This window comes from Leopardus geoffroyi, chromosome D3 (genome assembly GCF_018350155.1).
Source record: "Leopardus geoffroyi isolate Oge1 chromosome D3, O.geoffroyi_Oge1_pat1.0, whole genome shotgun sequence".
Lineage (NCBI taxonomy): Eukaryota > Metazoa > Chordata > Mammalia > Carnivora > Felidae > Leopardus > Leopardus geoffroyi.
This window is the reverse complement of record NC_059339.1, coordinates 85,986,310-86,002,909: the sequence shown is the minus strand read 5'-3', so window position 1 is coordinate 86,002,909 and position 16,600 is coordinate 85,986,310. Positions and strand designations below refer to the sequence as shown.

At 38.7% G+C, this 16,600-nt stretch overlaps 1 protein-coding gene across 1 annotated transcript in view; it reads right to left on the bottom strand.

Moving 5' to 3' along the window:
* Positions 1-16,600, bottom strand: part of DOK6 (docking protein 6) — a 363,336-nt gene that overhangs the window by 246,936 nt on the left and 99,800 nt on the right. Inside the window, exon 2 of the mRNA XM_045459263.1 lies at positions 400-507. Within this exon, the coding sequence (XP_045315219.1) occupies positions 400-507 (108 nt within the window). The remainder of the gene's footprint in view (positions 1-399; positions 508-16,600) is intronic.

Here is a 16,600-nt window from a genome sequence, read left to right as displayed (position 1 = left end):
TAGCAGAGCCATTAGCACTGTTAATGCCAGCCTCGAAAGTTTTATCTCCTAAATATTGCCCACAGTGTAAATCAAAGTAACAAATGCACAATTAACCTGAACAGAGGGAAAATGCCTACTCAGCACCTTGGGAAATGATGTGGTTGAATTATGAGTCATCTCATTTTGCAAAGTAGCAATAAAAATGAGTCTTTCATTTTGCAGAGGAACCACTGGCATTTACAGCAGATGATTAAAATAAAGGAGAAAAATAACTTTTGCATTTTATCTGAACAGGGACATTTTATCCTGGTTGTGCGTTCTGCCTCTGCAGATTCCATCTATCAAAAGAAACGTCTCCATGAGTCGTTGCCAAGGGGTCCCAGTTATTCCCCAGCGATTCCAAACACGGTGACTTACCTTATGGAAGTTTCTGAAATATGCTGCCTTTTCATCTGGAAATTTCTCCAGCCTTCTGGGTCCTTTACTAGAAGCTTTCTTGAAAACCAACCAGCATCGTCTGAAAATCTGAAAGCAAATGAAGGAATCTTATTATCTGCCTTTCCGCATGAGTTTTGTAATGTCAGGAATTTACCTATTCAGTTAACCCGTTGGAAATAATTTGTGTTAAATGTACTGATAGAGAGAACATTTTTTGAGTCTAAACCAGGTTATTCATCAACATTACAGCAAACTTTTAAAAACACAATATTTAATTAAAAATGATATTTTGTGAAAAGATTTTATGTTTTGAGGTTTTCAATGCGCTGGCTTCAATCGTTTTTAATCTAATAAAATCAAATGGTGTCAATATCGCATAAAATATTTATCTCAGCGTGCCAGTGACAAACAATTTTGTTTTCCATGAGTCACGATTCATGAGATCAATGCACTTTCCTAATGCTCTATTCTCTATCTTTCCAATATCAGCACATTTAAAACTGCTTATCTTGTAGGATTCGTTTGTTTTAAAAGCCCAAACACTCATATATTAATTTAGAAAGCAGGAAGATAGGTGTTTTTATAACGGAAGCATCTGTTTTACTCTTTTATACTAGAGAGTAACTGGTATCTGTTATATGCTTATTATGTGCAATGCATCTAAAAATTTATATACACATGTAATCCTCATTTCTACTAGATGAGGTAGGTTTTCTTCATTTTAGGATAAACACAGTGGCAGTGTCAGGATTTGAACACACCTCTGTCAGAACACACATCTCTTCAGCTTTGGTAAAAAAGCAGGACTAGTAATTACACACCTACAAACCATCATTCCTAGGCTTTGCCCCTGTTTCATAGGACTAATTAATATCAGACTGTTAGCCTGTCACCTGATGCCCACTCTGTCACCCTCCCTCCCCAGGTATGTTTAAAGCAAAGTAATAAAATGAGTCTCCTTTCAGTGACTGGAGAGTTCTAGCAAAGCAAATGGGCCACAATTTTATTTTTTAGTTTTTTTAAGTTTATCTATTATTTATTTTTGAGAGAGAGAGAGAGAGAGAGAGCACAAGTGGGGGAACGGCAGATGGAGGGAGACACGGAATCCGAAGCAGGCTCCAGGCTCTGAGCTGTCGGTGCAAAGACCAAACGTGTGGCTTGAACTCACTAACTGTGAGATCATGACCTGAGCCGAAGTAGGACGCTTAACCGACTGAGTCACCCAGGTGCCGCTGGCCACAATTTTAAATTTCAACATTTAGCACAGTCTTGCTGGAGTATGCATTCTCTATAGCCCTAAAGAAATGCACAGAAGAGGGGAGCCTTGGTGACTCACTCGGTTGCACATCTGACTTCGACTCAGGTCATGATCTCATGGTTCATGGGTTCGAGCCCCGCATCGGGCTCTGAGCTGACGACTCAGAGCCTCGAGCCTGCTTTGGATTCTGTGTCTCCTCTCTCTCTGCCCCTCCCCCACTCATGCTCACACGCTCGTTCTCACTCTCAAAAATGAATAAATGTTGGAAAGAAAGAAAGAAGAAAGAAAGAAATGCACAGAAGGAAGCATCAGAGACTTAGATCACTGTATTTCTTTTCTATTTCTTTATTCAAACTGTAAAGTTGCTACACTATGCTTTTCTTCTTTTTCTTCTATTCTTTTCTTTTCTTCTTTTTTTTTTTTAACTAATACTGGCCAGATAATATAATATTTTTTGGAGCGTGCATTGTTCATTACTGGCTAGAAGACAGTGTTTCCCATGTTACAAGGTACTCTTTGACCAATCGTGTGGAAGATCTCTCCTCAAAACAGAATAAACAGAATATCAAGGCTCACACTTCCACTTGACTCTTGCTACATTTTTAGCTCCTTCCTAGTAGCTTCAAAAAGCATCTGAAGGACACTCCTGAGCTTTGGCACATGTGCACGCGTCTCTCCTTCTCAACCTGCCTGAGATACACCTCCTGTGTCACAGGATTTCTACCCACATACCTGGAAATAAGATGTCACATCACCCCCTCAGATCTCCTGGCATTCTTCTAACACACTTGGGGTTAACACATTGTGTTCTAGTTACCTATGTATTTGGTGGCCCCTTACCGATCTCCACCCTCACAGTAAAATACTATAAAGCAATTGTGAATATTGATTATAATATAATATCAACATGTGGTTTATTTAGCTTCAACTCAGTTCTCCATGGGTTTATTCAGCATTATAGATTCTGTTCTTTAAACTTGAGAAAGGTCTTTATATTTTAAGTAAATTTAAGGTAATGAATTTAGAAAACACGAACATACAAGAAAAGGCAGCTTGGTATCGTGGAAGATAAGTAAAACTTTGTGTTAGTTTGCATACTTGGGAGTTCCCTGGGTGAAATCTGGTCAAAGAGAGACCCAAGAAAGAGGCAGGCCACCCCAGGTGGGTAGGTGGCAGGTTTACTGAGCAAGGGAACTCATATACTAGGCTTATCTTGGGTGGTCACAAGGTGCTGAATCTTAAAAAGTACACAGAGAAGCCTTAATGGGGTTCAGTCACATATTCAGTCCAGATGGTCTCAACAACACATTGCCTGTTCAAGACTGTACTTGAAATGCTTCTGCCTACAGGTACGGTGGAAGGTGCCTTCCAAGGACAGGGTAAGGTGAGGAACCTCTGACTGCTCCGGTCCAGCCCTCAGGTCAACTGGTGGTAGCATCCTCACAATGACCTCTCCCAACATGTTGGAATCCAACAGATGGATTCACATCATGGCTCAGCCATTTACTAGCTGTGCAACCTTAGACTAATTATTCCATGTCTCATAAAGAAGGGACCTCATAGGACAGAGGGAAGAGTCAACAAGATGAGCCCACATCCTAGTGCACGGTAGTTTCCTAACAAGGTCGGCTCCTTTAACTTACAAAGTAAGTGCAATTTGCCACACAGGACAAAGCCACACATAGGGACACTTTCTTTTACTAATGACACATAGTTCTAACAAAATGCAGAATCAGAATATTCAGATCCAAATATTTTGTGGTCAGACCAATTAGAGCACCATATACAAATTTTTAAAAAATAAAAATAAACACATTAACGATCTCTGAATCTCGGAATGCGGAACCATAATGACTGGACTTGGAACTCCAACTCGATCCCTTTTGAGAGCCATTGTAACTTCTGGGCAAGTCACTGAACCCTCTAAGCACGTATCCTCTTGGCTGGTGGAAAATAATGCCTATAACATATGATTAGTGTGACAGTGAACAGAAACAAAATATACAAAGTTCACGCCTCTGTACGGCTACAGAGGAGTCATGAACTAACAGAGGGTAGTATAATGCAAAACTGATAAAAATACCCTTAGCAGCAGACTTCGTTCAGCACATCCATAACCATTATGGATATTTACATACATTATAAAAAGCATTGCTTGTAACAACATCCTTTTAAAGGTCTCAAATAATTCCAATAATTATGGTTATTATATTATATATAATATTAACAGACAAACTAAATTCTCTGTTGAGTGCAAGTGAGTTCCTGTTAATTTCACAATAGTTTGAATACTATTAACCTATGTGGCTATTTACATTTATTATTACACAGCTGAATGAAAGAGAAAAAAAATGCATTCATTTACTCTCTTCCTAAAATTACTCCTTCCACAATACAGTGTGAATTTTTGCCCAGGATGAATCATTTCCCTCAGTCATTAGTATAAGTCCCACACATTTGTATTGGGATTGAGGGTATTTTACTGCAATGCCCAAGAATATCATTCTTTAGCCGGAACATCTTGATTTTAGTGCATATACTGCTATTTTTTAAATGCCTGTCTTGAAGAAGTTATTTTAACTTCTCTAGTACCTAACTTCCTCATCTATAAATTAAGACCAATATACCTCATGAAGTTGCTATTTGAGGATTTACAAAGATAACCTGCAGAAACTGTCTAGAATACAAGTTTGTCACATTGTCCACACTCTTATCTGAAACTCTTGGGTTTTGAACACCGCTACGAATTAAATTGCATCGCTCCTAAACTCTCACGTTGGATTTCACACCCTCAACGTGACGGTATTTGGAGATGGGGCCTCTGAGATGTAATCAGGTTTAGATGAGGTCATGAGGGTGGGCCCCTCAGGAGGGGGTAAGTGCTCTTATAAGAAGAAACCCCACAGAGCTTGCTTTCTCTCTCTCTCTCTCTCTCTCTCTCTCTCTGTGCTCCCACATACAAAGAAGGAACTCATGTGAGCACACAGAGAACTGGTGACCATTAGGGAGAGGGCTCCCCAAGAACCTGACCATGCTGGCACCTTGATTTTGGACTTCTAATCTCCAGAAGGATGGGAAAATAAGTGTCTGTTGTTTAAGCCACTCAGTCTATGGTATTTTGTCATGGCAGTCCAAGCTGACCAAGACAGATACTTTTAGATTTTGTTTTTATTAGCAGAAATGGGGGTGGTTGGTTGGTAGAGGAGGTATTTGTAGGAGTAGTGATATTGTGGAAGTGAAAAAAAAGTTACATGAATCTGAGTAGAAATTTAAGGGATTAGAGCAGATCAATAAAAATATACTTGGCAAAATGAGATGTATATAGAGTTTCAATATGATTTCTATTTATTAATAGATTTAGAATCTTAGTGAGGCAGGAAGACTCTCTTTGAAAGGAATTGAGACCAGATCCCTGGTAATATGGTTTCTGTTCCTTCCTATGGAACAATGCTTTCCCCTGTACCCTTTGCACTTTATTGCTCATAGCTCTCAAGCCATGATGACGTCAAATGAAGCCTTATGATATTCATGGAAATACACAAACACACTCACTGACTGTAATGCCCATCTTGTGTGACTACAGTTATTTTCCATTAAAATGTCAAAACGAGTTAAATATGAGTTGGAAAGCATAAGTGTTTCCATTTTGGCACTCTGTATTGCTATAGAATAAATCTGGTAATGAATAATAAAGAAAAAAGAGTGGGTATTTTCAGTAGTATCTTGTCTATCTGCTATTACATTAAGAGAATCAACCACATAAAGCTAAAAATTATTGTTAAAGACTTGATTTAATAAACTGTTTACCAAGCAGAGGCCCTTAAATTATCATTTTCTTATTTTGGAATAATTTTAGACTTACTGTTGAAAAAATGGTACAGAGAATTCCTAAAAAGACTTTACCCAGCTATCCCTAATATTCACATCCTAAATAACCATGGAATGTTTTTCAAAACTAAGAAATTAACATGGGTAAAGTACTATTACCTAAACTACAGAGCCTATTGAAAAATCACCTGTGTTTCCACCAATATTTTATTCTGTTTGGGGATCCAATCCAGGACACCACATTGCATTTAGTTGTCCTGTCTCCTCAGATCCCTCTGATCTTTGATAATTTTTCAGTCTTTTTCCTTTTTTTTTTTTTTTTTTTTTTTGCTTTTCATGGTCTCAAGAGTTTTGAAGACTATTGGTCAGGTATTTTGCAGTGTTAAAATTAATACACAAAAATCTCATTTAAAATGGAGTCAGGAGGAGGGCACCTGTTGGGATGAGCGCTGGGTGTTGTATGGAAACCAATTTGACAATAAATTATATTTAATATAAAAATAAAAATAAAAATAAAAAATTCTTCCCCCCCCAAAAAATAAATACATAAAATGGAGTCAGGAGGCCAGAAGGGGGCGCACTCACTCACCACCACTCTCAGTCACACACCTCTCCGGGAAGAGATGCCCCTTGCAAATCCAATACTGCTTTAACATTCCAACAGGAGGAGGAACATTTCCTTCCTTGCCAGGCAACCCAGCCCACGAGAAGTTGGTATCACCCTGGCCCCTCGCTTTCCTTCAGTGGACCTTTGTCTCCCTCCCAACGTCCTCCATTTTCTTTATAAAATAATGTCTCTCTCCTTTGCTTATCGGACTTGCCTGGGGCTTTTGCTACAGCTTGCTTACTCTGAATTGCAAATCCTCTGCTATTCCCAAATAAACCCATTTGCTGGTAAACTAACTGTTTTGTTTTTAAAGTGGGCAGGGAAATATCCGCGTAGATCAGTGTCTGCCATGAAATAAAAGAATAAAACGAATAAAAGAACCTCTTTTAAAATGAAATCAAAGACCAGAAGGGGGGGCTCTCACACCCTGCCACTCAGCCACCCTTCCAGGACTCCACAAAAAGAAAAGTATCTTGCATCCCCAAAGGAAGAGTCCTACACTTGCCTCCAGCAGCAGAGGAAAGGAAGATTTTCTCCTTGCCTGGCAACAACCCAGCCAGGGAGAGGCTGTCACAAGTCAGCCAATGAGGAGCCACTATACTCTGAACCCTGTTTATTCCCATGGACTTTTTTTTTTATTATAACAGCCACAGCCATTCTTCTCCTTTGTTCTCTAGACTTGCCTGGGGTTCACTCTCAAATTACAATTCCTCTGCTATTCCCCAATAAACCCATTTTGCTGCTAAAAATAACTGGCTGTTTCATTTTCCGGGTCAACATTACAAAGTTCCTCAATTTAGTCTGTCTCAATAAGTTCTTTTTTTATATTTCAAAAGTCTAATGAAAATCTCACCGTAAAGTGATGAAAACACATAGTGTATTGGGGAAAATGATATAAATGCATCACAGCTATTTGGACTATTTATACTTTGATTAGAGGTCTAGTTGAACCCTTAAACTTAAATCAGTAAAAGAATAATTTAATAAATGCTAATGAATGCCGAGGTTTTCCGTTTTGCTTTATTTTCTTGTTTGATGCAGTTTTCCAAAATGTTTTGCTTTGTCATCAGAGTAAAATAATAAAAAGGGCTCCGGTGCTGAGCCTTGGGAAGTATTCTGTGTCAATGTAAAGTCAAATTCAGCATGAATCAGCGTTCTAAAAACAACCTTCATACTAGCAGCATAAATAAGCCGAAGCATGAGGAAATCACTTCTTTGTTACTCTTCATCAAACACGATTTTAATAGTGCACTGTGTTCTGCTTTAAGCCCTAGAAGTAGTGTCTTATATAATAAGTATGCTGGAGAAATTCCAGAGATGAGCAGTAAAATGATTGCTTGAGACCAGGGAATCACTCCTCTGAGGAACAAATAAATAAATAAATAAAGGAGTAGGCTTTATTTTGCTTATAAATGAAAGATACTAATTCTTCAAGTACATGAAAGAGAACCACAGAAATGGAATTAGATACCTTGTTTTTATTTTTGTCCCAGGACACAAAATAATAATAAATGCCTTTTGTTAGCAGTATGTGGGAGGGGCTGGTACAGTCTCCTTTGTCTGGTTCTTCAAGGGCACTGAAGGTGCAGGGACCATTTGGCTGGTTAGCAACAGATCTCAGTGCTTGCAGGAAGATGCACTTTCCTCCTGTGTTCTTTCTGTCCCTTAGCTGGTGACAGTCTTGCCTGTCCCATCATAGCTCAGGATGCTGTTTCACTCTCTGAGGGATTGGCGGATCTCACCTTCTCTTTCAGAGTTATCTCCCAAACATGCCAGTTGTCTCACCAAGCAGGCTCCTGAGGACGCTTCAGATTTTCCTTCTAGAAAATTCCATACTGTTGCCAGGACTCCACAGGCCCCCAGGATCCCCAGATGTTCCATGGCCTCAGTTTTCCACTGCATTAGGCAGCTAGCCAGCTTGCCACAATTAAATACCCTCTTAATTCCTTTCTATCTAATGGAAACCCTTTTACCTCATAGCAATCTCTTTTCCTTAGTGTTTTCTCTTTCCAAGGTGATTTTACACAAAGGACATCCCTTTTCCGTTTAAGACTCACTGTGAAGTAAATGGTGATTTCTTGGCTTTAGTTCACAGCCATAATTATGTGTTTTTAGCTGGGACTCGTTCACAAGCGTTACCTTCACCAAAAGTCAGGTATAATGGACCTTTTCCATCATGTTGACCTAGTGAACTCTTCACTTCAAATAGGATTTGGTCAGAAACTCAGAAGAATTTCTGATTATAGGAACTGTCAAACCCGAGGGTCCACTGGACTAAAGGGAATCACGGAAACTTCATCTCTAGAGATTTTAAAGCCTACAGAAGAAAGTGGACTATGTGGGAGCGGCTTTTATTTGTATTCCCTTCGGAAAGTAAGATAAGATACGAATGATAACTTGGGGTACAGGACTCAATTATTTATTTATAACTGTGTATCAGATAAACAAATCAGCAAAACCAAATAAGCAAAGCCCATCCAGGAACAGACACTGCAACTAGAGACCTTGAAGTGGTAGTCCAGGGTCCTGGTCCTCTCGCAACATATGTACGGTATTAGCGAGAGGCACGGTTGTGTGAAAAGTGGTTAATACGTAGGATTCAATTTAATGCACTGATAAGGCTATCTTTGGCTATCATTTCAGTATAGATATGAACTTTGGTATCTTTCAATGCTGGCCTATATTTAATTGCTGTTAAATATATACCAACACCAGAATCACTTCCAAACACTTATTCAAAAGCTATTTGAGAATTTTATATTTTGTGGACATAGTAGAAAAAGGAAACGAAGGAAGGAAGGAAGGAAGGAAGGAAGGAAGGAAGGAAGGAAGAGAGAGAGAGAGAAAGAAAGTATAACAACAACCACCAAAATTCTATTCTTAAGGAAATAAAGTTCCTGCTTCGTGCAGGATTTCTTTTTCCTATCCCAGTGGATAGACAGGTGATAGCAGATAATTACGTGAATTCGTAAGTAGTCTTTTCAATAGTGCTAAGCCCTGTGGAGGGAATCACAGCACAAGGATGGGGAGGGAGGGGAGGCTACCCATTCAGCACTACAGAAAGAGACAGGAGTGATGCGGACATCTGGGGACTGAGCCCTGCAGTCAGATTTGTGCACGCACAAACCCCAGATGTGAGCCCTGCATCATTCGTGTTATCTAATGCAACATAAAAACATTGCTGTATACTAACATTGAGATAATGCTTAAAGAACAATATGTAAACCTCAATTTCTCTCATTTCATGTAGTTGGAATGAGCAAAATGAATGTGCTAGTCTTCTCCGTTTCTATTATCTTGCTTCCACTTTGTCTTAATTATGCCGAAAAACAATTGTGAAATTCACAAGGGCAAAGGATGATTTCCCCAGTTCTCACCAATAGCAACTTGTGAGGAGGCCAAGTGTTTTTTTTTTTTTTTTCGCCTGAATACATACAGTTCTCTTGACTGCGTTTGTCTACCAGGCCACCAATGAAATACTGGGTGAGAATACACACGTGGCTTAGAGTCACAGCCAGACATGAAATGCTTCACTGCGGTAGCAAGTTTTAGGTTGAGAGTGTGAAATTGTCATCATTATCATGAGAATGAAAGCTAGTTGTACAGCAGACCTGCTGAGCGGTACCCCAAGCAGGTGGTGGTTTTTGGAAACAATCACAGCACTGGAAGGAATCTCACAATGATACTCTTTCAGCTTCTGCTTTCAGACAGGCCAACACTGGCACAACAGAGAACAAAAATCCTCTCCCTTTGCTCAAGATCACCGGGAAAGAACCATGTCTTCCGAGCTGTAGTTCCTCTCAAGTCAGAATATCCCTTGGCTGTATACTAACGTGTGATTTTGAAATTCATGGTCTTTTACTTTCATCCGTCAGTCGTACAGGTGGAATTCAATCATCAGGAAAAACAGCATTCCATTAACAAATCCAGTTTGTATTCATTTTATGAATCCAGTTAGTACCGTGTTCAATCATGCCAAGAGGTTCAGGATCACAGAAGAGTTTTGGGATCACAATTTCAAACTGATATTTTGACCAGTAAGTAAAATATCCAAATGTCCAAATGTCCAAATCAATGCGCAAAATATTTCCTCTTCATTTTACTTCCCCTCCTGGGTTTCGTATTTCTTCCATTTTTAAAGCATATTTTTAGTCACACAAGCTTCAAATCTTGGTGTTGCTATTGATTCTCCCCTTCCCTTATCTAAACCATCCCCAAATCCATCGGTAAAACCCAGAAGAGATGCCACTGTGATATTGTGAAATGACTTGAATTGAGAAAAAAAACATCTAGGAAAGAGAAAAGACTAAAAATAAACATGGTAGAGGACCTTAAAAATCAGAGAGAGCTTTCATTTGCTGCAGCAGGAGTCAATGATCAATTTATTAAGAGAGGGATGCAACGGAAATAATATTGAAAGGATACCAGACCAGCCTCAGGGTTAAAATGGCTATGACCATACAGAAATGTCCTCGGGTAATTAGCACATTGACATCACAGAAAGAGAGTCAGTGGAAACAAAGAAGATGAGCCCAAGATGAAAACCATTACCGGGGAAATTTACAACTTCACAATCAACTAGACAGGAGTGAAGCCACAGATGGGTTCGAGCTACATCTAAGTTTTCATACCTTCATAACTAAATGAATGATGGCATTTACACAATTGTCAAAACACCGGAGAAATGTGTTTAGTCGTAGGTGTACTGAGTTCGATATGACATATAAACATTTGCATTAAGAAAACTGCTCTTGACAAAGTTATAAACTGCAGGCTTCCTGTAAAATGGATGCTTTCCAATCTACCTCTTAGAATAGTTCCTATTAACTATATCTTCCTCGTGAAAATATTACCTTCCTCCAGCCTCTTGATACAAATTTGCAGACTCATCCAATGTTGATTCCTCGCCTGCTACTCAATATTTAGTGCTTTTTCGCTTTAAAACTATAAAGTCGCCTATTCTTCAAAATACCAAATCAGCAAACACGTTTCCACTACTTCTTTCAAACTGGTTTATCAAGTTGGTTTAAGTCTACAAACCTTCTGAATTGTCTTAAATGAAAGCTATCAACTTAAAATAAAATTATTCAATGCCCCTAATAATCCACTGTTCTTTAAAGTATCTTAAAGTTAATGTGCATCCCGGGGTGCCTGGGTGGCTGAGACAGTTAAACATCTGACTCTTGGTTTTGACTCAGGTCATGACCTTGTGGTTCATGAGTTTGAGCCCCACCTCAGGCTCTGAGCTGACAGTGTGGAGCCTCCTTGGGATTCTCTCCCTTTCTCTCTACTCCTCCCATGCCCTGTCGCTGGCTCTCTCTCTCAAACTAAATCAATAAACTTTAAAAAAAAAGTTAAGGTGCATCCTTCCAATCAAAGAGTTTAACGTGCTTAATGCATGTTGATGCCTGCATTGGCAATATCTGTTAATTTTCAAATTTTAAATTTTGCATTGATAATATAAAACATCATGTATAACACATTACAAAACCTATTTTTCACTCCAATTACACGATTAAACTTTATCCATGTTGATATGCTGTATTTTTTTCCTTTTTGTTTATTTGTAGGAATTTAAAAATATATTTAATTTTAAATCCTTTATTAGGTAAATGTGTTGGAAACACATTTTGTAGCTTGGCTTTTCACTTTTTTATAGTTCCGTTTTTCACACAAGTTTTTGACATAGTCAAATTTGTCAGTTATTTCCTTTATGGCAGTATGTTTATGACTTATGCTTATTAAAAGAAATGCATAATGTTACATTTATGTGGTTACTGATTTGAATTTTTTCACCCTCTCATTTTTTTGTTTCCTGTTTTAATATTTTACTATTTTCCTACTTTGTAATGGCTTAACACCATTTCTTAGAGCACCTCCCCTTTTTTGCTTTAGCAACCTCGGAAACTCTTTCCATCCCATGCCATACAAATATCCATTTAGTTGACAAAAACATTTAATCAGTCATGCATAACATTTCTCCCTTAGTTTTCATTTTCTCTACTAAAAAGTAATGGAATCTTACTATAATAAGCACTATTCTATTAGCATCCCATCTGATCCCTGCCTTCACATTGTTTTATTCCACTACAATTCCTGAATTATCGCATGATAAATGTCCTAAAGCACCGCTCTGGCCATGTTATCTCTCTGGACCAAAAAACAAATACAAATACCAAAAACAAATCTTTCAATGCTTCACCAGAGCCCATTGCTTACAAGAGAGATCTTGAATTCTGAAGCTTGCCATCCAAGAACCTTCATGAGCTAGTCACAAAGTCCAATCAAACAACTGTCGATTTTACCACTAAAATCTTCTCCTCAAACTGCACCGGTTTACTCATTACCCCCTTGAGTAGATTTGTTTCAGTTCCTGTTTCAATCATATTCTTAATCTCAAATCCCTTTATTTTTCGATTCACACTCTTGAGAATCCTGGCTACCTCTGAATCCTATCTTGTCCTACCTTCCCCATGGAGCTTTCCTAGATCAAACCAGTGAAAAGGGATGTCCCTTTACCCCATTTTCCTTTATCATCTGTTCTTTGGTGTCTTTTGAGAATTAATCTCCCTTATTAGATTATAATCTCCTTCAGAGAAGGGGCCGTGCCTTATATATCCCTGCATTCCTCTCCCGTCCCTAAACTCATTCGGAGCAAAGTAATCACTTAAAAGTTGCTGGATTAATAAGTCAATACCCTAAGTGGTCCCCCTTATCGATGGTTTTGCCTTCTGTGATTTGAGTTGCCCAACCACAGTCCAGATGGTGATCCCCTTTATGACAGACATATCATCAGGAGGTCAACAGTGGCCTAAGCAATGTCACAGTGCCTACATCATTCACCTGACTTCAGCTCAACATGCAGGCGTTTTATCATCTCACATCATCACGAGAAGAAGGGGGAGTATATTACAATAAGGTATTTTGAGAAAGGCCATATTCACATACCTTTTATTACAGTGGTTTGTTGTAATTGATTTATTTTATTAGTTCTTGTGAATCTCTTACTGAGCCCCTTTATAAATTAAACTTTATCACAGGTGTGTTACATAAGCGAAAAAACTGGGTATATATAGGGTTAGGTACTATCTGTGGTTTCAGCATCTGCTGGGGGGGGGTGGTCTTGGAACATGTCCTTCATGGATAAGGGGGATGCCCGTGGTCTTTTAAAATTTCCAAAGTGGGCACTTACTCTAGACCACACATTGGTCTAAATATTTAAAATGTATTCACTCATTTCATGCACAAAACAACACTTTTTGGCTCCACCATTACATGCGTTACACGTGATGAGGCACAGAAATGTTAAAAAGAAGAAAGACGCTAACTGCGATACAGGACCAAATCCTGATACTCTCGTTTCAGAGCCTCTTTTTGTAATGACTACATTACCTCCTCATGCATCGTGTCCTAGAGTCTTAAGCAAGGTATCAATGTATTGATTTTAAAGATGGGAAAACTGACACCAAGATATGAAGACAGGTAGAATTTCTCCAGGGATAAAAGCCTTAAGGGGAGGTGGGGGGGAAGGTTGCTAAAAACAAAGAAATGGGCAAAAAGAGAGGTGCTATACATTTGTCTGTTTCTATTGTTTTTGTTTGTTTGTTTGTTTGTTTGTTTTTGAAGTCACTCATGTGTGGGAAATGCCTCTTCCTCAATCTTCACTCAAACACCCCTTCCCATTGTTTTCTGTTCACCTAAATCAGAGAGAAACATATTCTAAATATCTACAAGAAAGCCTTGTTTCTCAAGAATTGGAAACCAGGCAGAGGAGAATTACCCATTTATTCTGATACAATGAAAATTTCAACACACTGCATGTGTGAAAACCCAGGAGACAGTCTCTTGTCTACCAAAAAAGAAAAGAGTGAAAAGAGAGAGTTTGCAACTTTACTTTCCTCCTTCTAAAACCTCAGAAACCTAAGGTCAATACTGGGCTTGTTGGCGATCAAACACACCAAGAGATCTTTCTTCCACGTGCTTAGTTATAAATAAATTCTTAACCCCAAACAGGTCCCAAACAGGGCCCCAGAACACCCTTTTAAACAAAATCTGTATCCTTTCTTTTTAAGTACCCAAATCTTGTTTAGTAATAAAAATCAGGAGTGAAAGAAAATGTCAAGGTCTAAACTAAATGGCATTTGCTAGCATGGGCACCTTGAAGCCTGAGCCCCTAATCCCCGCTCAGTAGGGGAACAGAGGTATCTCACCTCCTGCAGAAGCTTCTCACCTCTTGGCAGGAAAAAGACTTAAAAGCTCCAAGAATTCCAAAGGCCAGGAGGAACTAGCTTAAAGGGTGACTGCTTTCAAACATCTAAAGCTGCCTTAAAATGCATGGTCTTCAGCAAGAGTTTTTACTCAGAAAGTTAATTTCATTGCAAAAAGTACACAGTTTTTCTTACTCACTTCGCCTTGTTACTGCTCTCATTTTCTCCCAATTTGATCTTGGCCGCTGGTTCAAAAATGTATTGGCTTTCTGTTTTAAGCCACAGAATTTGATTTGGGTGTTTTGTTTAAGTATTACGTTAGTTTTATTGTTTAACCTGCCTCTTCTTTCCAGTCAACGTTCTGGACATTGTTTCAATCAGGTAACAGCAGCAATCGTAATTTTCAGTAATAATAAATAGCACCTTAAGTTCTAATTATGTTTCCCACTATTCTGAGGGACTTATAAATACTAACATAATTTAAACCAAACCAAAATCCAATGAGATAGGCAATATAATTATCCCTCCTTACAGAATGGGACGCTCAGGCAGAAAAGTTACGTAACTTAATGAAAGTTTGGCATGACACTAAATTATTGCTATTTTTTGCTAAATTGACTTCCTACCTCTGCTGTCCCTCTAAACTATTCTGTACAATGGCATAAAAATAATCGTACTAGCAATTTCTTGGGGTGCCTGCGTGGTTCGTTGTGTCAAACATTTGATCTTAATTACGGGTCAGGTCATGATCTCAGGCACAGAGTCTGCTTGGGATCCTCTCTCTCTCTCTCTCTCTCTCAAAATACATTAACAAACTTAAAAAAATTCTCAATTTCATGACACATTTGAAGGATTCTATTTGCATACTGGTAAATTCTTACTGTGCAGGCGAACAACATACAAAGCCTTCCACGCAATCCCTACCCCAGCCTCTCCAACTGTCCCTACTTCTTTTTATTCAAACCAAGCCCTCTAGGGACTCTCAACTACTTGCCAACATTCTTTAAAAAAAAAAAAAAAAAGCTTTACTAAGGTATCACTAACAAATAAAAATTTTACATTGAAGGTGTCCAACTTCATGCTTTGATCTATATGTATAAACTGTGACATGATGGTCATAATCAAGATAATTAATATACCCATCACCTCACAGTAATCATTTTCTTCTTGTATCTTGTTGCTGTTGTGACAACACTTAAGATCTACCAGCTTTAGGGGCGCCTGGGTGGCGCAGTCGGTTAAGCGTCCGACTTCAGCCAGGTCACGATCTCGCGGTCTGTGAGTTCGAGCCCCGCGTCAGGCTCTGGGCTGATGGCTCAGAGCCTGGAGCCTGTTTCCGAGTCTGTGTCTCCCTCTCTCTCTGCCCCTCCCCCGTTCATGCTCTGTCTCTCTCTGTCCCAAAAATAAATAAATGTTGAAAAAAAAAATTAAAAAAAAAAAAAAAAAAAAGATCTACCAGCTTTACAAATTTCAAGTATACAATGCAGTATCCTGAACTCGAGTCACTATGCTGCGCGTTCAAATTTTCTTCTTTGGGCTTTCCAGATGTCCTGACATCTGGACAACCTGATAACCTTTTCCCATCAAGGTAAGACTTAGTTTTCAAGGAAGAAGATTTTGAGCGGATCAAGCTTATCTGCTCATCATAAGGCCTTGGCTTCAAATTACATAATATGACCCATCATTCCCACATTCTAAAATGTGTACCACAGATACACCTGCATTCATAATAACGCTACGTGCATGAGTTCTATACGGCATGAGTGCTGACGGTAACAAAATATTGGAAGTAATACCAACACCTGTTGGTGAGGAAATTATTAAACTATGACACATCTACACACTGGAATAAAACAGGTGTCTGGGTCCTGATATGAAGATATCTGTAGGAGTATGTTTAGTGTGATAAAGAAAAAAAGTAAAAATATATAGCCATATTTTCTTGGATCTCCATCAGAAACACTAGAACTCCAAACAAAAAAGAACTTTCAACATTGGTTTCCACCACAGGATTGAGGAGTAGGATCTACCAAGATGAGGACAGAAGAGAAGTTTCTCAATTTAAAAATTATGGGCCAGTAATATTCCTTTCCTCTCTGTCAAGGAATATTAAAATGTGATCCACAAGTATGGATGTTTTACAGAGATGTTTTTGCCTTTAAAAGAAAATGTATATGGACAGCCATTAAATATTTGTGGTCCCATTTGTGTTTTAACATAGTTAACTCTGGGGGCACCTGAGTGGCTCAGTTGGTTGAGTGACTGACTTTGGCTCAAGTC